Here is a 23,167-nt window from a genome sequence, read left to right on the forward strand (position 1 = left end):
CCATCTGAAGTCTTGTTAAAAGAAGTCCCCTTGAAAAATGAGACTTAGACATATTTTTTAAAATTATTCAGAGGACATTAATTAGTAACTCCTACAAAATAACAAAACTGAAATTATTTTTAAACCATAAAGCTAACAACTGAAAACTGTTAAATATAAAATCAGGGGCTCAGAATGTGGCTTAGTGGTAGAGTGTCTGCCTAGCATGCATGAAGTCCTGCGTTCGATTCCTTAGCATCACATAAACAGAAAAAGGTGGAAATGGGGCTGTGGCTCAAGTGGTAGAGCACTAGCTTTGAGCAAAAAGCAGCTCAGGGACAGTGCCCAGGCTCTGAGTTCAAACCCCAGGACTGGCCAAATAAATAAATAAATAAATAAATAAATAAATAAATAAATAAAATCAGAAAGAATGGAAAAGTCTGAGTATCGGTAAACAGACCCAATAACTTTAAGGTGAGATAGGGAACAACAGAATGTATCCATATTTACAGCTCAGTCATATTTGCAGCTCAGAATCTTATGGCAAGAGAAACATGGTAGCAGGGTGGCTTACCTGTGGGACCACATTCTGTATGTATGGTGGTGGATGCTGCTGCTTTTGCTGAACAGCACTTTCTATTGCTACTTTAGCTACAGTGCTCGGATCTGCTCCTGCTGGCACAGCAACCATGGTTGCACTACAGCTGGCGTTGTTGGGGTCACTGATTGTAACAATTCTCACTCCCACTTTATTTGGAATTCCTGTGACTGTTTCCCTATCGTTCTCCTCTGCTGGCCTCTTTGCAGTTTTGCATTCTGCGGTGCCATTTGTAGACCGCACATCAGACGATGGGGCCGAATGGGGCACTCTTGATCCTGAGTGGGGAACTGCTATGATTTGATGCCCCTGTATAACAGAGGTTGTAGAATGTGGTGAAACAACTACACTTGGGCGTTGCTGAGGCACATCTGAATTCAAACTTGAAGCTAGAGGTCCATTAGGCAAATCAGTACCACTAAATTGCTGTGCGGCCACACTTGAAGCTTCCTGTATACTGCTCAGAGATGGTGAACCAGCCAAAGTCAATACAGGTCCATTAGAAATTCTTTCTAGTTGATCACCTTTGGCAGTATCTTGCTGAGTGGCATCTAAAGTTCCTTGTGACTCCGTTGGAGAGATCTCACCATTTCCTACATGATTGGAAGTTTTGTGATTTGGAATGTTTTTGCTTAAATGAGAACCATCTCCTTTATCAAAATCACAGATTCCATTAACAAGGGGTTTTTTCAAATCGCTTTTGATATCCTGCATGTCCATTTGTTCCAAATTCTGTTTTCCAGATGCTCCATTCTCACCTAGTTCTAATGATGGCCCATTACTGATTAGTGAGCACTGACTGGTCTCACTTTGAGTTTTCCCTGAGTTTGAAGGAGGTAGACTTGAGTCACTGTACTTTTTCCCATTTAAAAGGCTTCCCACCTGCATTTCACTTTCTTTTGTGTCCCCATTGCTGGTGTTTGCGGCTCCTCGTCGGCATGACGGGTTCTCCATGACTTCGATTTTACGTTCGTGAACGTGTAAACCTGTTGCTTCCTTTGCCTCCTCCTCCTTTTGGCAAATTATTTTATCACCTTTGAATGGGGGAGTAGCAATGGTACACGATGATTGTGATTGTCCAGCTGGAGACGCTTGAGTGGCTGGAAGCGTTTGCACCTGAAGTCCAACTCCTGCCTGGGTTCCGCTCACGGTAATACCTGCTGGAGCAATGAGCTGAGTTGCATTTCCCTGACTCACAGTTGCAGTTGCAAAACTTGTATTTGGCACAACTGTTATGGTTACCTGGTTGCCAGAAGTCCCTTGGAAAATGGTTGCTGGGCTATTGGAGATCAGTGGGCCTGGCAATATTTGTAAGTTCGAAATGGGCACGGTCTGCACTCCCCCTGTGGATGGCATTCCACTTTGGACCAACTGCACGTTTTGCTGTCCAACCAATAGCTGCTGAGCTGGAGGTTGTCCCTGCACTCCAAAACCAGCTGCTTGGTTGTTGGCCACCTGATACACCACCTGAGGGCTGGGAGCTCTTGCATTATTAGGGGGTGGAATCTGTGGAGCTGGGAGAATCAGCTTACCACCCGGGGTGGAAGGGCCACGCTTTGGAAGCAGCAGCTGCTTTATCAAACTCGACTCACCAGAAGCAGGCTGACCAACTCCAGCATTTGTTTGCTGAGGCTGCACTTGCATTTGTACTTGTGGTGGCTGCTGAACTTGGACCTGGACCTGCTGGGGTGGTGGTGCTGGTGAATGCTGCTGCTGCTGCTGTCTTTTCACAGATAGCATTTGACTGACGGTAGGAGGTGGGCCCTGCGACTGAGGAGTGGATGAAGATGGCATGGCAGTAGGGACTTGGTTATTCGTAGCTGGGACAGGCGACGGGGAAGAAGAGGGAGTTATGTTTGGTTGTCCAGTTAACTGAACTGTCTGGCCAGCGGGCAGGGCTGCTGGGTTAGCAAGAACTATTTGGTGAATGGCTGGTGCGTACGTTTGACCTTGTTGAGCTGGCTGACTCACGATCACTACACTTTGTTGGGTTGGCTGCTGTGGCTGTTGAATGGGCTGCTGTACCACTGTGGATGGAACTTGTTGGGAAGGGAGGGGTTTTGGTGCAATGTTCTGGAATCCTACCCTTGACGGTTGTGGACTGGGAACACCAGCAATAGTAACCATTTGCCCTGTAGCTACCTGAAAATTCTGTACAGAAGTTGCAGAGACAATATTGGAGGCAGAAGTTGTTACGTACTGTGGGGGTGCTATGATAACAGTGTCTTGCGGCTGGCTACCAGCTGATGCCTGCTGAGATGACGGCTGCACAGGCTGTGGTGATGTGGTGATTAACTGTTGACCTTGTGAAACTGTAGATGTACATGCTGGTATGTTCTGTACTCTGCCAAATATATGACTCTGTGGGACAGTTTGCTGAATTACTGTAACAGGAGTGCCTGAAGGAATCTGCCCTGGCACCACTGTGTGTAATGAAGATGGTTGTGGAATTACAGGTGGATGGTGAAGCAATGTCTGAGAATTCATAACTGTGACAGGTTGTGGCCCAGTACTGTGATTCTGAACCACAGAACTCTGCACAGGTCCTCCTCCGACAGCAATGCTCACAGGAACTGCTGTCTGGGGTATAGAATTCTGGATTACTGTCGCCTTAACAACCTCACAAGGAATTGGAGCTTTATTCTGAATGACAGTCACTGGAGCATTTTGCTGCTGGTGTGCATGAACTGAAGGATTTGGTGGAATTCTGGAAACAGTCTGCGCCACAGTATGAACACCTTGTACTGGAAAAGACATTTGTGTCGCCGTCAAACTTGAAGATTGGTTGGGAACTGGAGCCCGCTGAAAATGATTTCCTACAGTTTGTGATCCATGAGGGAGTCCTGTGAATATGGGGAAAAAGTCAAAATTCCAAGTGAAATGACTGAAAAGCTCCATGTAGCAATGATTTTATTAACACACTGAAGCATAATTAGAACAATAAAACAAAAAATGCTATAGGGGCTGGGAAGGTGGCTCAGTGGTAGAGTGCTTGCCTTGCATGCATGAGGCCCTGGGTTCGATTCCTCAGCACCACATAAGCAGGAAAAAAAAGCTGGAAGTGGTGCTGTGGCTCAAGTGGTAGAGCGCTAGCCTTGAGCTGAAGAGCTGAGGGACAGCGCTAGGCCCACGACCGGACCCACCCCCCCACAAAATAAAAAAAAAAAAAAAAGAAAGAAAAGAAAATGCTATAGAAAAAACAGGGCAAAGTTACACATTTTAGATATTCCTAACAGTTCATTGGGTTTAATTATTACACTCATAATAATCAATACACATTTCTAAAAGCCAGGCACAGTGGCACAGGCCTGGAATTTCAGACTAAGGAGGTTGAACCAGAAGGATCAGAAAAGGTAGCCTGGGCTGAGTATACAGTAAGACACTATCTCAAAAAAAAAAAAAAAGGAAGGGGAGGAGTGTAGTCGTGGAGGTGGAAGGCAAGGGATGGTAGGGGAAAAACAAAGGGGGAGGCAACAATGCTTGATAAGAAATGTACTCATTACCTTGCTCATGTAACTGTAACCCTTCTGTACAGTATTTTCACAATAAAAAACTTATTTTAGGGGCTGGGAAGGTGGCTCAGTGGTAGAGCACTTGCCTTGCATGCCTGAAGCCATGGGTTCAATTCCTCAGCACCACATAAGCAAAAAGAAAAAAGCCAGAAGTGGTGCTGTGGCTCAAGTGGTAGAGTGCTAGCCTTGAGCTGAAGAGCTGAGGGACAGCGCCCAGGCCCAGAGTTCAGGCCCCATGAGCAGACCCCCCCCCAAAAAAAAAAAAAAAACTTATTTAAAAAAAAAAAAAAAGGAACCTGGGCCTGGGCACACACCTGTAATCTTAGCTACTCAGGAGACTACTAAGATCTGGGTGACTTCAAAGTGAGCCCGAGCAGAGTTGTCCAAGAGACTCCACCACCAAAAATAATCAGCAAAAAGCATAAGGTCTTGAGTTCAAACCCCAGTAATGACAAAAGCAGGTACAAACTAACGACAAAACTCCAAAACATTAAAAATGAATACCCGCAGGTGAAGGAGTTGGAGATAAATCAGGAACCGAATCCACACGAACGACAGGAGTAGAAATTGGCTGCTGCTGATAGTACATCTGGATGGGAAGTGGGATAGCCCTCCGTTTCACGCCTACCACGTGAATATGTGCCTGCCCATTGTTACTGGAATCCTCCACTCTCTTCACTGAATGATTTGGAAAGACTGTTCTGTAAAGTGATACAAACTGAGTTAGTTACAACAAGCATCCTCGCAAAAACCACAGGTTCTAACGTCTACATGAACTATGGCTCTGTGTTTCCTGCTACCTATGTATGAATTAGTATCATTTATAAAGTCATATTATATAAATGAGAAATAAACATAGAAGATTAAATCTCCAATTTAAAAAATTGATTAACAATGTTGTTGAGTTTAAAGCAATTTCATCCCATTTGTAACTAACTACAAATACCAATTTTATGAACTTAGCAAAACATCAAAAGGCCTTGATTTGAAGACACAGTATTAATTATTCACTATTATTCACAATGAAAAAGAAGCAATGACTTCAACATGAGATGCTAGGTAGGAGGAAGAAAAGAAAACTTGATTTCTTCCTTTTCTTACTGTGATAAAACTTGTACTTCAATAGAAACTCCAAATGTGATTTGTGAGACTGCTTTTTTTTTTAAAACTTCCATACTACAGTCTCTTCATATGAAATTTCAAATAGTAGAGTTATTTGAAAATAGAAAGATACTTGGTGCTTTCTCTAAAGGCCAAAGAGGTATTGTAAGTGATGTAAATGAGTTTTATTTTAAGAACTATACATCCTACCTAAGACATTTGTAAAATCCAGTTGATGTGAGGATTCCACCACGAGCTAATTTACTACAAGTTGAGAGGTATTCAGAATACATTTCTGCTCGAGAGACAGAACAATCTGGATTTACTTCAAAGTGAGCATTTAGCCTAAAAGATGAGAAAGGTAAATCTGTAAATTATACAATAGCAGTCATATTTAAATATACTAAAACTATTTGAAGATCATGTGCCATAAAGCTAATGATTATATTGACTAAAAAATGCTTCCCTTCTTCATGTTAGTAGTAAATAAATGCTGGTTTTAGATAAATGAAATAAAAAACTACTTTATCATACTTATTGAGTGAAGTATCACTAAGAATAAACATAAAAACTCAGTCATATCCCATCAAGAGCAGGTTTGAGTTGCTAGCAACAAATGTCTTATAAGTAAGTTTTGTTTAGTGAATAGCTAGTTGGGTCTTAAATAGAACAAATCAAAATGTGATTAAAAACCATTTGCTAAGAAAAGAGTGAAAACAACTAGACTAAGGATAAACTTTGCTTGACTCTTGAAACCAATTCCTTCATAAGAAAACATAACCAAAACTTTCCAACTACTCCCTAAATCAGTGATAATTTCCATGTTGTACATTCCTATTCACTCATTTCAAACACTACTATTGCTACTTCATTACATTACAAATTGAAACTTCTAGTGACTTTCATCTCTAAGTCAGGAGTTGTGGTCACCTTTTCCTTGTAGGTCTTTCTAAAACTAATATGCATCAACCAACTTCGCTAATCAAATGAAAATTATAATAAAAGACTTATAAAAGAATTCTCTTCCCCCTCTCCTTCTGCAGAAATGTGCACATGGAATCTGGAAGAAGGTATCTACTATCCTAAACACATGTTTTACTGTGGTTGTGGTGTATGTTCTTTCCAACTTGCATCATCTTCTCTGTACCAAGATTTCAAAAAGAAAAGATGTGAAAAACATCACTGTGGTTGCAGTATAGAAGGTGACATTTCCCAATATTATTATAAAAGATTGCTCAAGAACAAAGGGTTGTTACTATGTAAAAAACAGAGGTAAGGAAAAAGCAAATAGAGATAACCATACACCTGATATAAGCAAAGGAGAAAAGTGTAGACAAAACTATCATAGAAACAAAGACATGAAAAGCACCAAAAATATGGAAGTGGCAGGAATATGGAATGGGTGACAAATAATGTTAGAGAATGAGAGAAAGGGGATAAAGGAAAGGAAATTGCTACAGTTAGATTTCATTAAAAATGTTTTTATACTATTATCTGTCCATTTTCTAAGGAATTACTTCATATATAACATTTAGGCAAGTAACCATGATAAAGTGAAATCACCTCCTCTCTATTTTTTTTTTTCAGAAAAATAACAGAAAATACTGTAAAGTTGCCCATTTCAAGATAGACACTTGCTATTCTATCATTTTGACTCATTTCCCCTTGTCCTTCGCAACTATGAAGGCAAAAAGATTGTTCTCTAAGCTAGGAATTGTAGCAGCTACCTATAATCTCTGCCCTTGGGAGGCTAAAGCAGAAGGACTGCAGGTTTGAGGTAGCCTAGGCTTTTATGCAAGACTCTGCCTCAAAAATTAAAAACATTTAAAAGAAATGAAATTTTTGCTTTAGATGGAAAAGACATTTTAACAATACAGCCTTGTTTTCTTAAAGTCAGTCCAATGCTGTTTTAACAAATATTAATTTTAAAAGAACAAACTTTGCAATCAAACAAAAAAGTTTCTGTAGTCAAAGATAATTTTTTTTAAAACACAAATGTTATTCCGAAAAGAAACTAAATGATGTGACCAAATGACTTGCTATCCAGGTGACTTTAGTTCTAAAAATCTGGATATTTTCATTCAAATTATGCCAAAACATAGGTGAAATTATTTTTATATTGCCATTTTGATATAAATGATATTCTATACTAAAAGGAAATCCATAATAAAACATTCAGGATCACTGCTGAATACATTTTTTGTTGTTTCTTTTGCTTTATTCTTCCCAAGGATACAGCCTTAATAGAAATAAGCCACTTACCACTGACAAGCAAACTTCTCACTATCTATTTCCACTATTCCTGGAGGTGGAGCAACATGCTGTGCTACAACTGCTCTGGAAGCTAAAGAAAAAAATACATTAGCTACATCATTTCAAACACTTCAGTAAATGTATGCTGCATTTAATTCCTGGACACTGAACCAATTAATATTCATAATGAATACCTTTTAAAAAGGTATATAAACAGATGGAGATACACAAATTTCAGAAAGAAACAAATACGTAACAGAGCACTTAATATATCAGGTACCATCTTAGGTACTTGTTATTGTGTATAACCTCAAAGCCATTCAAATAATAACAATATTATGTGTGACTTAGCCAATAATATGGACAGCTTTCCCCATGGGCTAGAGACTGACTGAATACATTACAAATACTATCTTCCTTACTTCTTCTGTGAAGTAGGAATAGAAATGATTCTGTTGCATAGGGAACTGGAGCATAACTCAGTGGTACAGTGCATGTTTAGCATATGTGAGAACCTAGGTTAAAACCCTAGCATCAAAACCCCCCAAAAACCTTTTCTCTTTAAAAAACAAAATCAGTTAGGTTCTGTGGGAGATTATTCTTTATATATTGTACGAGATAAATTCTGCAGTGCCAAAATTGACATACAAAGTACAATACTAGCTGGGCACCGGTGATTCATGCCTGTAATCCTAGCTACTCAGGAGGCTGAGATCTGAGGATCATAGTTCAAAGCCAGCCCTGGCAGTAAAGTCTATGAGACTCTTATGTCCAATAAACCACCAGAAAACCAGAAGTGACACTGTGGCCCAATGGTAGAGCGCTCGCCTTGAGCTGAAGAGCTCAGGGCCAGCATCCAAGCCCAGAGTTCAAGTCCCACGACTGACAGAAAAAAAAAAACAACACAACACTCCTTGGAACACATTAACACAAATAACTTTATAATTGTGAAAAACAGTGTAATGCAATTTGGTAAAAATATACTGAACAATATTCCAATTTCCTAACCCAGCAGTCCTTAAAGTGTTATCTCCAGATCTGCAGCATAGCATCTCATGAGAAACTGTCAGAAATGAAAATTCTCAGGTCTTTCCACCTACTGGCAATCTAGTATTGAGACTAGAAATCTGTTTTATCTAAGCCTCTTGGGCTTCAGAGGCACTGTGCTAAAACCTCTAGCATCTGTCTCCAGTTACACAGGTGCCACTAACTAAAGGAGTAGTACACATAATTTACAGTCATATCTTAATACATTTTTGACATATTTTCCAGAAACTTAAATCAAATCTATCTAAAGATAGATACTTGTAACAAGCCAGGTACTTGATTATTCTTTAACAAAAAAAGAGTGAAGAGGGCTGGGAAGGTGGCTCAGTGGTAGACCGCTTGCCTTGCATGCATGAGGCCCTGGGTTTGATTTCTCAGCACCACATAAGCAAAAAGAAAAAAGCTGGAAGTGGCACTGTGGTTCAAGTGGTAGAGCGCTAGCCTACCTCTGAGCTGAGGGACAGCGCTCAGGCCCAGCGTTCAGACCCCTCCCCCCCAAAAAAAGAGTGAAGAACTACTTGTTAGATAATCACAAAAATTAAGTTTAATACTTTTGGGGATAGTTTTGAAGGAGTTCAATGAATTACAAATTTTATTCTCATCTATTTGCTGATATAAGCTAAGTTTCTCAACTCATATTTATAGAGAAAGAAAAGGGGTAGAATCAATACACAGTACAATTTCACTGAAACCATCAGAGTAGCATTCATTCAAAGATACACTGGATTAATGGATTCCACAGAATTAGGGAGGAAGTAGCCTCATCTATTTCATTAAGATACAGACTTCTAATACTTTTGCCTTAATAATTAATTACAAAAATTTGTAACATTTACTATTTTATGATGTACTATTAACTCAAGCCTATAATAACAAAATAAAATTTTAAACCATTAAAACTTCACAGAATAAGAAATTAATTGAAGAAACTTTAAAATATTTTATACCAAAACAGCATTGACATATTAACAAATATAAGGCTGCCAAATCAGATAAAATTCTATAAGGACACAGGAATGCGTGCAATGAGAAAAGGGGATGTTACAAGATTTCTGATGGTACAGCATTTGTGTATAGGAGATGGGGCTTGCCGAGGATTGCTTCAGGTTCTTGTGCATGCTTATCTTTGTGCTCTATCACTCAGCTGCATTAAATCCCACATGTATTTTTTTAATCGAAGATGGTTTCAAGATTCCAATGAGTATAAAAAACATTCAAAGTACTTTGTTTTTTGTTTTAAAAAGTCAGTTTCAAAATATATACATTGCATGCAGCTCTTTAAATTACGATGAAGCTAAATGCCAAGTTTAAACGAGGTAAGTGAAAAGCTTTCCTAATGATGAGAAGAAGGGCAAAGTCTAAATATAACCCTACTAGTAGTGAGGGAAAAAGTCAAACTACAAAGAATAATCAAATAATTAAACTATGTCATTCGCAGTAAAAATAAATAATAAAGAACCCTCTCCAGGTAAAAAATTAAGTATTTTAAGTCTCTAGAGGTCTGTTTCCATCTCTGTCAATGAACTACCATACAACTGAATAAGCGATAAACTCTCAATGTTTAATTTGCCCTTTTTTCCAAACGAGGGCCCAATTGGAAGAGTAGGTTCATTTACGAAAGTCAAAAGCACTGTTAAGATTAAGACTTAAGGTTAATTATAAAGCACAATAGTAGCTCCGATCAAAATCACACATAAATATCCATCAAATGGCCCATTACGGTTCAGTTATTTGGTGACAAAACCAGCTCTTTGTCAGACTGCTCTTTTACCCTCTATTAATCTTCAACTTCTTTCAGGATAAAAATATATTCCTACTCCCCCCACCCCATCATCCATTTAATTGACAGCATGCTTTATCTCATTTCTTTGTCAAATCAATAGTACTCTTGCTGAAGTTTATTAAACATTTGCTTTTTTGTTTTGCTTTGGAGACAGGGTCTCACTATGCAGCCCGGGTTGGCCTTAAATTTTACGATTATCCTGCCTCAGCATCCCAAGTGCTGGGATTATAGTCATGTACTACCATGCCCAGCTTATACATTTGATGTTTAGCATTTACTGCCATAGGAAAAAGCTCAGTCTACTGGCAATCAAAATTATCCATTTTCTACATTTTATTCAGTTGTCAGGTAAATTTGTACAGGTTAAGTACACATATGATACATTACCAAATGCTTAAGAGAATGGAAATCAATGAAGTATGTGATATATATTACTTATTTTGTATAAATAGAATACATAATTTTAGTACTATGAATTGGGAATAAAGGATGTAGAACCATGATTGAATTTGAAAACAGATAGGTGGCAAGATATGAATCTAAGTCAACTTATTGGCACTGGCAATTGTAGTGATGATCATTTTTAGGAGGACTGAGAAGATTTGGTGAATTTAGTAAAAATTAAGGACAATGAGATTGTTGGTCTGGGATAGTGAGGGAGGATAAGAAATACCTCAATGTATTTGTAGCTGGAAGGAAGAAGCAAGTAAAGAGATTTAAAATAAGAGAACAAGGATGCAAAAGACTTTTTAGCACAGATTCATAAGAAGTTAGCATTTGTTCCAAGGAAAAGGAAGTTAAAGAGAATGAGTTCAGATGCTAATAAGGTATAAGTGAAGAAGTAGAACAAAATTCTATACAACTTTCATACTAATTAACTGAAAAATGATAGGGAAGATCAAATTAGAAAACTATCATCTTCCATCCAAAAATATAAGAAAAGTGTCTTAGGGATAGTACAAGGTAAAAAGGGCAGGAAGTAGAAAGGCAAGTGAAGTGAAAGATGAATTGCTTCAGTTAGGACAAACGATAGGAAAAGATTCTACAAAAGGGCTAAGTGTGCTGACATGTAAAAATGGTATTACAGAAATGAGGGAAAAAGAAGTCCAAGGACTGAAGAGAAGGCTGGTTATTTAACAGATCTTCACTATAATTATTTATTTGCGTTAAACAGAATTGAGCCAAGGAAATGAGCATATGTAGGCCTACGTGTCTGAAGATGCACTTTGTGCATGTATGCACATGTGTCTGGCTCCCAGGCTGATTATGTTAGAACAAAGACTTAGGGGTGATGAGGATTATGTATCCTAATCATCACGTGATAGAATAATAAGGTAATATATGATTAAGCTATTCCCATATGTCAATTTCCCATGACCAAATCACTAATAATAAGCCCTTTAGTGTACTTATTGTTCCCATAAGGGTGAATAATACCAAATCCCTCACAATTCTGTAAATTCTTCCCAACTTGATTTCTCTATTATGTTGTTCTCCCTTTGTGCTCACATTGATCTGGCTACTCCTGGACTGTAAAATATCTAAGAAACTATATAGCCAAATTCCTCTCTTGCCTACTCTCTTATAAAATATCACTTCTTTGTACTATATTTACCCTTAGCATTTACTCTTACACTATTTTAAAGAACACATAAAAATTAGAATACATTAAAACTGAAAGGAATTTGTAAAAACACTCACCTGGGGCAGATGCTACATGGGTCTGGGTTTGGACTTGCTCTATAGCTTGTGGCCTAATGTCAGATAAAACTTGATGATTGGAACTTGGATGTTCGACGAGTTTTACTGCAGCTAGTGCATCAGGGCCAAACATCTGAATATCCATAGAAACCAGACATACTAACATGTCTAAAGTAAGTAAAAAAAAAAAAACCAATAGATATTAATCAGTAATACTACAAAACAGCATCAACTCTGGAGAATACATTTTACAAAGAACACTGCTTCAACTGTCAGGCCATAAATCAATGTACAAAGGAATTACCTGAATCTCCGAAAAACGACTTTAAGCTCCAATTTCTGAAAACTGATTTAGTAGTTCTGAAGTGAGAATGAGGTATCAGTAACTTTTCTGTTTTGATGGGATATTAGGATTTGAACTTGGGTCCTTATGCCTGCTAGCTAGACACTCATCACTGAGCCAGGCCTCCACCGTGATATTTTGATGATTATTTTTGAGATAGGGTCTGGCTTCCTGCCACCTAGGTATCTAGACAAAATCTGCCTATGTCAGAATTCTCATGTAACAGGTATGCCTTACCATGTCCAACTCTTTGTTAACACTGGGTCTTGAGAAGTTCTCTTCCCTAACTGGCCTCAAACCATGATCCTTTCAGTTTTAGCTTTCCAAGCAGCTAGAATTACTGGCCTGAGCCACTGTACCTGGCTGGAAAGTGACATTTTACTTTCTCAAAAATAACAGGTTTGCAAGATAAATTTATACTAACTGGGACTTTAATAATCTGAGTTAAATGCTAAAATGACACACTTTATTATGTATGTTTATACTAACAACCTTTACAGATGTGAATTCACCAGCACCTCAGTAGAACTTAATGAAGCTTGTTCACTCAGCTTGTTGTTGAAGAATGACAGGCATGCATTTGAAAGCAAAAACTTAATGTCAGATACAGCTAATCCTGCTGGCTGCATGACAGACGTTTCTTACTCATCAAAAACAATCATAAAGAATAATACAAACAAATCTGAGGGGGAAATGACTTCTTAAAATTAAGCAAAACATCCCAAATATCTGGAGTTTCTTATAACACCGCATTAGATGTCTACTCTAGAAAGAATATACAATATTTTTGTCTTATCTTACCTATGCTCTTTTCTACTTTTGCAATTTTTGTGCAAGCAACATCTCCCATTTCAGTGAGCATGTATAGCACCTCGAGCGTTGAGATTACAAGCAGCACGTCAGGTAAAGTGAGATGACAAATGATCTCTCTGTATGAATCTTGATCCACATACTCACAAATTAAAACACCATTATCTTCTGCCTTGCAAAGATTCCCCAAAATTTCCATGCCTGAAAAGCATACATATATGTGTTTTTCTTAACAAACTGTGAAACTTTGTTCACTTCAGACAATGAAAAACTTAAAAGAGCACTCACCCCTCATTTTTAAAAATCTATCCCTTGACATTAGACATTTTGTGACAGTATGAAACATCAGGTGTGTAGTTTTGAAATCAACAGGGTCCAATAAAAGCTAGAAAAAAAGAGCATTAAAGTTGAGATAATAGCTCCTTCTAAAGTTGTGTATTTTAAAATTCAAACAAGTAAACAAGACAATGTTGTATTACTTTTAAACTGTAATTACTGTGAGATTAGTCAAGCTACCTTTGAAACATCATTTTAAATATTTCTCAACACAAAGGTGTGATACTTTATACCACCACCCTTAGAAAGAAATATGCATAGTCATTTAAAACCCAGTAGATATGGATAACTATATTAGAAGGCTATCACCTAAAATTTTAAAGTAAATGTTGACAAGTATAAAAAGTATTTTAAAGTACTGTTACATGCTTACCTCAGCTGCGATATTTCCTAATGTGTCAAGGCCTAATTGCCTTAAAGAAATAAAATGACTATGTGCAGAAAGTAACAGGAAACGAAGACAGGTACGATTAGCTGCCAAGAGCTTAACATTTCCCTCCTCAAAGGAAAGATTTCGCAAAATCACTGCAATCTGAAGTACCCGCTGTCCTTCAATATCATTAATGCCCAGCTTTCGAGGGGGATGAAATAAAGATTCCCAAATCCACTCTCCTGATGTACCTTCTACAACAAAAAAACACACATTTCACTTAAATTGACATTTCATTTAATATTACTGCTGTTTTATAACTACATAATAACTTTACTTTCCTGGACTTACCATGAGATTTGTTTCTGTCAGAAATGAGGTCACGTACTTCAGTATCATCAACAATGTCTTTCCAAAACTGTAATGAGAAAGTATTACACTAAATGCCAATGATTTGAAGCTGTTCTATTATTGCAGAAAGTGTCATATATGTATTGTCACATATGTATTATCCTTAGTATTGAATCTTACACTATGTTAAAGAAAAAGAAAGCATAAGTACTAGAATTTGGTACAAAAGTATGACTTCCTATAGTTGCAGACTTTTATGCAAGCTGTTTTGTGTGGGCATTTTTTCCCAGGGCCTCATAACTTGGAGGCAAGAAGACACTCTAAGGCCTCTAAAAGAAATGGGAACTTGTATGAATTTGGATGGGAAAAAATGTATAGCTTCATGATCATTAAATTTTAACTGAAATCAAGTATTTCTTTAGCATTCTCTTCAGGTCTGAGGAGTAAGCAGCCAAAAACAGTAATATTAGCAGTACCTGTGACATTATCACTTACATGAAGAACAATGATCTTCCTTTCTATAGGTATGGTAAAATAGCTAGAAATAGTATTTATGCAGATCAATACCAGGAAATTGTAGAAGGTATGAATTTCATCAACAAATGTACATTACCACAATATTCCTAATCATAGACATTCACGAGACAATGTAAGTGGTAAAATTTAATAAAGCAATTCTTTTAGGTATTTTACACTAGTCTATAAGCTGTTTTTTGGCCCATAAAAGGAAAGAGATAAGTCAAAGTCCATCCATGTTTAATAATCCTTTTCAGATTAAAAACCAAATTCTTTTATCTTGATATATATATACCTCACACAAAATAAAGGTTTACTATGCTGCTAACCTGCAACTTAAATACTAACAACGAAACATAGAAAATATCATTTTGCTTTTTTATTCCAACGCCATGATATATCTCTTTCAGAAGAACTGATTTTTAGAATCAAAGTGTTTTAGCATTTAAAATCATTAGTTCAAAAGATATTCACAGGCTTAAAAAGACCACCAAAGGAATCATTTCACACATATAAAACCAACGATAAATTATACTTTTAAAGAACAAGGTACATGAACAAAACAGGGCTCAGTATCCAAGAAAAAAGAAAACACAGGGAAGTCAAGTAATAAATATAACAGGAATTGAAATGACCATACCTAGTAAGTTTGAAAAAACCAAAGACTGAGAATTTTGGCCCACAGAAATGAAAACTACTAACAATATTGGAACTTAAAAACAACTACTGAAGAAATCAATGGATGGGTTTAATAACTGATTACATAAAAATTAACACATAATTAGTGAACTGACAGAGCAGCAAGAAAATATCAAATTTCAAATACAAAATGGCAAAAAGATGAGCAGAAAAACTATATGAGAAGCAAAGTGCCAGTGGCTCAAGCCTAGAATCTTAGCTACTTAGGAGGCTGAGGTTTGAGAACTGCAGTTTGAAGCCAGCTGGAACAGAAGTCCATGAGACTCTTATCTCCAATGAACCACCAAAAAGCCAGAAGTGGAGCTGTCCAGTGGCACAGTGCTAGCCTTGAGCACAAAACTGCTCATGACAGTGCCCAGAAGGGCTGTAAGTTCAAGACCCAAGATGGGCACAAAAAAGGGGGGAGGGCAAATGTGATTAAAACAAATATTGAACAAGTAAAACATTTATAAAATGTCTCATGAGATAAAAATAAATGTGAAGTTAACGGTTTGAGGAGACTCGTTCAGACCATGATGCAGTGATGGTACTGATATAATCTACTTACTATAAATTTATATGTTAGGACAATTTATTTTCAGAGATTGAGCAACATGTAGTTGTCTATTAAAGTTGATTTAAGCTAGGACTCTTGATTTACAATACTAATCCTAGCTACTCAGATGGTAGAAGCAGGAAAATTGTAGGTTCAAGACCAACCCTGGCGAAGTTAGTAAGAACCTCTGTCAAAAACAAAATGGCAAAACCAAAATACAAAAAAGATGAGGGGCATAACACAAGTTGTAGAGAACTTGCCTAGAAAGGCTCTACCATCAGTACATTAAAACAAAACAAAACAAAACACACTGCAATTACTGAAACAAGAGAAAAATAAGTAACCTAAAGCAATTTCCCCAATTTCCACTTACACACTTATTACTAGACTAAGAAGAGAGATTTAGACAGCATTAGCAGCTGCTAAGATGAGGAACTTGATCAGGATCACCCAAGTTGAAGGAAGAATTTTGAGCAAATCTTTAATAAATGAGGGGGCTATGTAGAGACAGCTCCAAAAATCTAGAGGGACTGATTCTATCTGAGTACTAAACCACACATCTTTACTGGCTAACTCCACAATGCCTGGCACAAAAGTGGAGACAAATACTAAAGGGACCACAGCAGAACAATTCCCAGGAAACAGAAACACACACACACATCCAGTTAATTCAATAGAAATCCCCACATGCCATTCCTATATGTGCTATTGCCTGATTCTTTAATGCCTCCATTTGTTAAGGTTTGTGGTGCACTGGAAGAAGTATCAAAAGGTAGGACTTTGTAGGAAGGGGAGTGTGGTACTCTGGTCTCTTCCTCGTCCTTTTTGTTTCGAGGCCATGAGCTGAGCGGCTCTTCTCCACCATGTACGCCTGCTAGCACATAGCGCCTCACCTCAGGCCCAAAGCAACAGAGCACTCAATGGTGACTGAAAGGCTTGCCAATGTGAGCCAAAACACCCTTTTTCTTTCTTTCTTTTTTTTTTGGTCGGTCGTGGGGCTTGAACTCTGGGCCTGAGTGCTGTCCCTCAGCTCTTCAGCTCAGGGCGAGCGCTCTACCACTTGCTACAGTGCCACTTACGGTTTTCTAGTGGCTTATTGGAGATAAGAGTTTCACGGACTTTCCTTCCCGGGATGGCTTTGAACTGCAATCTTCAGATCTCAGCCTCCTGAGTAGCTAGGATTACAGGCGTGAGCCACCGGCACCCGGCAGCCCTTTTTCTTTACAAATCAATTACCCTAGGGATTTTGTTTCTTTCTTCATTCCTTTTATCTTTTCCCTTTCTCCCTTTGTTTCTGGAAAGAAACATCCAAGGCTACACTATGCTGACAAGAACTTTACTACTGTGTTAGCCCAGCATTTTCTTACAATGACATAAAACAAACACAAATTCTCATAACAAAGCCATAATCAACTATGAGGATCCACAAAACAACTAAGAGTCTCCCAAAGAAAAGTTCAAGGTTCTTGGCGAGTGGGAAAAAGGCGGATACTTGATTTTGAAAAAGCAAAAACAAAAGTAAAAAATACTCTCCCCCAACACACACACACACACACACACACACACACACACACACACACACACACACACACACACACAAATGCTGACAGTGTGGGGAAAAAAGAAACCTTCCATATACACTGTTGGTAGGAATGGAAAACTAGTACAATCACTATAGAAAGCAGGATGGAAGGGGCTGGGAAGGTGGCTCAGTGGTACAGCACTTGCCTTGCATGCTCAAGGTCTTGGGTTCAATTCCTCAGCACCACATAAGAAAAAAGCCGGAAGTGGCACTGTGGCTCAAGTGGTAGAACGCTAGCCTTGAGCTGAAGAGCTGAGGGACAGCGCCCAGGCCCAGAGTTCAGGCCCCACGACCGGACCCAAAAAAAAAAGAAAGCAGGATGGAAATTCCTCAAAAAACTTAAAATAGATCTACTTTATGATAGCACGACTGAGCCTATAAGCAAAAGAAAGAATATAGAAGAAAGACACCTGCACACCTGTGTTTATTGCAGCACTCTTCTGGTCACAATATCTAAACTGTGCAAACAGCTGAGATGTTCAACAATCAAGAGGTAAAGAAAACTATCTTTACACACATATTTATTTTCATTGGAATATTACACAGCTAAAATGAAAAATGAAATTTTATTATTTGCTAGAAAATGAATAAAACTGGAGATTAGTTGCTCAAAATAAGCCAAGCTCAAAAAGCCACATATGATCAAAATGTGGTTAGTTCTAAACTGATTTGTTGAATTGAAACCCCTTTGTACAACTACTTAAGGATTTTAATTTTTTGTTGTTGGTGGTGGTTGTGGGGCTTGAACTCTAGGCGATATCCCTGAACTCTTCGGCTCAAGGTGAGCACTGTAGCACTTGAGCCACAGCACCACTTCCAGTTTTCTGGTGGTTAACTGGAGATAAAAGTCTCACGGACTTTCCTGCCCAGGCTGGCTTTGAACCGTGATCCTCAGATCTCAGCCCCCTGAGTAGCTAGGATTACAAGAGCGAGCCACCAGTGCCCTGCCCTAAAAAATACTTTTTTAAAAAGCACATTTTTTTGCTCATTTGTAAAGTCACACCTAGAGAACAGTGTGTGTGTGTGTGTGTGTGTGTGTGTGTGTGTGTGTGTGTGTGTGTGTGTGTGTGTGTGTGTGTGTGCGTGCGTGTGTGTGTGTGTGTGTGTAGACAGAGAGAGAACCCCATTATTTATGGACAGTTTGGAGAAGAAAGGGAGGGGTGGGGGTAAAGAATGATGGTGAATAATCTCAAATACATTACAAATGTGTTATGAAGATAGTCTAAGGAATGCCAAGGAATGGTGTTGAGGGGGTTGGAGAATCAGAGAAAAATACTTGAGAAAGCTACTCTGATGGTGTGTGTGAGGCATTTTACTAGGAGGAGGAGCAAACAGAGAGGAAGAATAAGGAACACTGTCAATGTAGGCCTTTGGAAAAAGGAATATAGAGTAATAAAACCTGTTCAAATTGTTGTAGAAGGGAGGGAGAAGGGGTGAGCCTGATCAAGGTACATTGTGCTATGTATGGAAATGTCACAACAAACCAGCACCTTGTACAACTAATGTATGCTAGTTAAAAAAAAAAACATTAAAAAAATGTGAACATAACCAGGAAAGGTTAAAAAAATTTTGAACTAAAATATGACCTGAACTGAAAAAACAGGTCAAGATTGGCTTAACTGAAGATGAAAGCATAACAAAAAATGGTGCATAATAATGTACACATAAATCAAAAGATTCAGTAACAATGAACAGAGAGCATCAGTGACCTTATCAGTAATATTATGATCTAATATATGTATGAGTATAGTAAAAATAAGAGAGAAATAAAAACCTTTGAATAAATAATTGCCAAATACTTTCAAATTTCATGTAAAATATCAAGCCATAGGATTCAAGAAGATAATAAATAATCCCCAGGTAGACAATCAATAAAAATCACAATAAGATACATTACAATAAAATTGAAAATCAATAATATGGGGTACATTTTTAAAGCAATCACATAAAGCATTTCAGATAGAATAACAAAGTTGATTACTTGCCAGTAAATGTGAAGAATGAGATGTTATGGTTAATGTGCTGAAAACTTTTTTTTTTTTTGGTCATGTGGATTGAACTCGGCCTGGGTGCTGTCCCTGAGCTCTTCTTGATCAAAGCTAATGCTCTAACACTTTGAGCCACAGCTCCATTTCTGTTGTTTTGAGGATTTTTTTTTTTGGAGTGACTAACTGGAGAGAAATGTCTCACGGGGACTTTTCTGTCTGGGCTGGCTTTGAACCGTTATCCTCAGAGTTCAGCCTCCTGAGTAGCTAGGACTATAAAGCATGAGCCAATGGCACCTGGCGAGCTGAAAACTTTTATATGCATGAAAAGTATAATTTTATGTGCATAAAAGTCTTGTTCAAAAGGAGGAAATCAAATTTTTTAGGAAAATTTGAGCTGAGCAGCCAACTCAGCCACATCATTATTTTCATAAAATGTATCCAGTAAAACATAATGATTCAAAAGCAGAAATTGCCTCTGTAGGAAAAAGGAAAGCAAGAGACAACTACATGACATCTTTAACAAATAGTATGAAAAAAAAGCAAGTAAAGACACTTCATAATCAGTTTATCAGATTAGACATAAGAAATATATCTGAGTAATGAAATAAGCTTCAAAATATTAAATTTTTATAGACCTATAAGAAGTCATATTCAAAATCAGAATGGGCACTAATATAACATTCTACACAAGTGGCAGTACTGATGTAAAATTATTAACACAGTGAATGACTGACACGTAAAAACTGCTACTCAAACTTCAGAATTCCTACTTTTCAAATACATACATAGTCTTACCAATACTGAACCACAAATTAAAGGTTGAAAACCTTTCAAAAAGTTAAATTATAATGTATATTCTCTGTAAATACCATAAAATTCATAGAAAAAATGCAACTAAATTCAGTACTTTTGGAAATCAAGCAATTTACTTTTAAGAAATGTAATGGAAATTAGATACTATTTTAAAATAAGTTGTAATGAAAGTTGCAATGTAAGTTGTAATGAAAGTTGGCAGTATAAATTTAAACCAAAGAGAGAATTGTATGGTCTTAAACATATGTATGACAATGTACATATGAGAAAAAGCCAACCACTAAAACACTACTCAGCTGGGTGCTGTGACTCATACCTATAATCCTAGCTACTCTGGAGGCTGAGATCTGAGGATTGCAGTTTAAAACCAGCCCAGGCAGGAAAGTCCAGAAAACTTTTATCTCTAATAAACTACGAAGAAAAAAAAAAAAAAAGGAAATAGAACTGTGGCTCAAGTGCTACAGCACTAGCCTTAAGGAAAAGAAGCTCAGAGACAGGCCCAGGCCAAGTTAAAAGTTCCATGGCCAGCACAAAAAAAAACAAAAACACCAGCTCAGTAAGGTGAAAAAGCACAATTAAACTCAAAATAATATGATAAACAGAACGTACCTAAGTATACAACCACAACACCCGAAAGCACCCCATCTCTACTATGCATAGTGGATACAGGCTTGGTTAGTACTAGGGTGGAGAGAGATACAAAAAGTGTAGAAATTAATGAATAGAAAAACATTTAGCAAAGAGGATTGCTATACAGTGTTGTAATGTATTGCGTTGTATTGTACCTTAAACCTTGTGTTATCATTTGGCTTTTTTTTCTCAAGGCTGGTACACTACCACTAGAGCAACAACTCCACTTTAAACTTTTGGTAGTTAATTTGAGATAAAAGAGTTTCCGTGGGTGCCAGTGGCTCACACCTGTAATCCTAGCTACTCAGGAGGCTGAGATCTGAGAATCACGGTTCAAAGCCAGCCTGGACAGAAAAGTCCATGAGATTCTTATCTACAATTAACCACCAGAAAACCAGAAGTGGTGCTGTGGCCCAAGTGGTAGAGCACTGGCCTTGAGCTGAGCTCAGGGACAGCCCTCATGCCCTGAGTTCAAGCCCCACAACTGACAAAAGAAAAAAAGGAATCTGGGGACTTTTTTTCCCCAGGCTGGCTTTAAACCTCAAGTCTAATATCTCAGCCTTTTGAATAGGTAGGACTACAGGCTTGAAGCACTGGTGCTTGGTGAGGATCATTTATTTTATTTTTTTTTTGTTTTTGTTTTTTTGGGGGGGTCCAGTCGTGGGGCCTGAACTCTGGGCCTGGGCGCTGTCCCTCAGCTCTTCAGCTCAAGGCTAGTGCTCTACCACTTGAGCCACAGCACCACTTCTGGCTTTTTTTCTTTTTGCTTATGTGGTGCTGAGGAATCGAATCCAGGGCCTCAGGCATGCAAGGCAAGTGCTCTACCACTGAGCCACCTTCCCAGTCCCAGGATCATTTTTTTAGCCCAACATATTTATATGTTCTGGAATTTATATGATTGATGATTATACTGTCAACTCCCACCTGTAATCATTGATGCATATGTAAATATACATTTTGAATAAATTAAAACTTTATCACAAATAAAGGAAATTGTATAATTCTATAAACAAAAGACTTGGGTGGAAAGGTCGGGATAAAGACAGATGACAGGATCTTATGTCAGTTCATGAAGTGGGAAATTAAGACATTCAACCAGAAGAGGAAAGAAAAGGGATTGATTAAATTCTGAGTTAAAAACAATTCCCTAAATTCTTCACCACTGACCTGTTCTCAATCTCCATGAGCTTGATTACACTACCAGAAAAATCAATGAGGAAACTGATATTACCATTCTAGACTGGTATTTTCTATAAATGACTGGCAAACACATTATGGTAGTAGAAAAGTAAACTCTTAATCCAATCTATATAAAGTCTCACAGAAAATGGTCTGATGAAACTTTTAACTATCAAACTATGAGGAAATAATTAGCTAGCTGCAAAAGCTTTAGGCAACTGGAATTATTAGGCTGAGTATTTAATTTATACATTGTATTTGTATTTACTTTTTTTTTTTATTTGCCGGTCATGGGGCCTGAACTCTGGGCCTGGACCCTGTCCCTCAGCTCTTCAGCTCAAGACTAGTGCTCTACAACTGGAGCCACAGCACACTTCCGGATTTTTCTGCTTATGTGGTACTGAGGAATCGAACCCAGGGCCTCATGAATGCGAGGCAAGCACTCTACCACTGAGCCACCTTTCCAGCCCTATATTTACATTTTATACTCACCTATTTCATTTACACACAACTTAAACCATATTAATTTATTAAGGTACTCTAAAATACAAAACATATTTAGTTTGTATTCAAAAATACTAAAAGCATAAAAGAGGACACCAAAGGACAAATTTTGAAAACAGCCAAAAGAATTCCTGGAAACTAAATGATGGTCAGTAACATAGAAATATAATAAACAGTCAGGCGCTGATGGCTCACACCTGTAAAGCCTAGCTACTCAGGAGGATGAGATCTACGGATCACAGTTCAAAGCCAGCCCAGGAAGCAAAGTCTGTGAGACTCTTATCTCCAATAAATGACTCAGAAAACCGGAAGTGGCGCTGTACTCAAGTGGTAGAGCACTAGCCTTGAGCTGAAGAGCTGAGGGACAGTGCCCAGGCCCAGAGTTCAAGCCCCACAACCACCACCACCAACAACAAAAAAACCAAAACCAAACAAACAAACAATAAACAGGTCAAATGGCATATGAAACACAACTGGAAATGAAAAAAAAAAAAGTCAGAGATAAAATAAAAGACAGTGAAAGAGACATAGAGGGTA

At 37.9% G+C, this 23,167-nt stretch overlaps 1 protein-coding gene across 1 annotated transcript in view; it reads right to left on the minus strand.

The window, feature by feature from the left end:
• Arid2 (AT-rich interaction domain 2) overlaps positions 1–23,167 on the minus strand; it is a 157,888-nt gene that overhangs the window by 29,695 nt on the left and 105,026 nt on the right. Inside the window, exons 7-15 of the mRNA XM_042677548.1 lie at positions 14,185–14,251; positions 13,837–14,087; positions 13,416–13,512; positions 13,119–13,328; positions 11,975–12,142; positions 7,453–7,534; positions 5,401–5,535; positions 4,594–4,790; positions 554–3,420 (exon numbers count right to left, since the gene is read on the minus strand). Of these exons, the coding sequence (XP_042533482.1) occupies positions 554–3,420; positions 4,594–4,790; positions 5,401–5,535; positions 7,453–7,534; positions 11,975–12,142; positions 13,119–13,328; positions 13,416–13,512; positions 13,837–14,087; positions 14,185–14,251 (4,074 nt within the window). The remainder of the gene's footprint in view (positions 1–553; positions 3,421–4,593; positions 4,791–5,400; positions 5,536–7,452; positions 7,535–11,974; positions 12,143–13,118; positions 13,329–13,415; positions 13,513–13,836; positions 14,088–14,184; positions 14,252–23,167) is intronic.

The sequence above is a fragment of the Dipodomys spectabilis genome, unplaced genomic scaffold, assembly GCF_019054845.1.
Source record: "Dipodomys spectabilis isolate Male_0828 unplaced genomic scaffold, ASM1905484v1 ptg000039l, whole genome shotgun sequence".
Lineage (NCBI taxonomy): Eukaryota > Metazoa > Chordata > Mammalia > Rodentia > Heteromyidae > Dipodomys > Dipodomys spectabilis.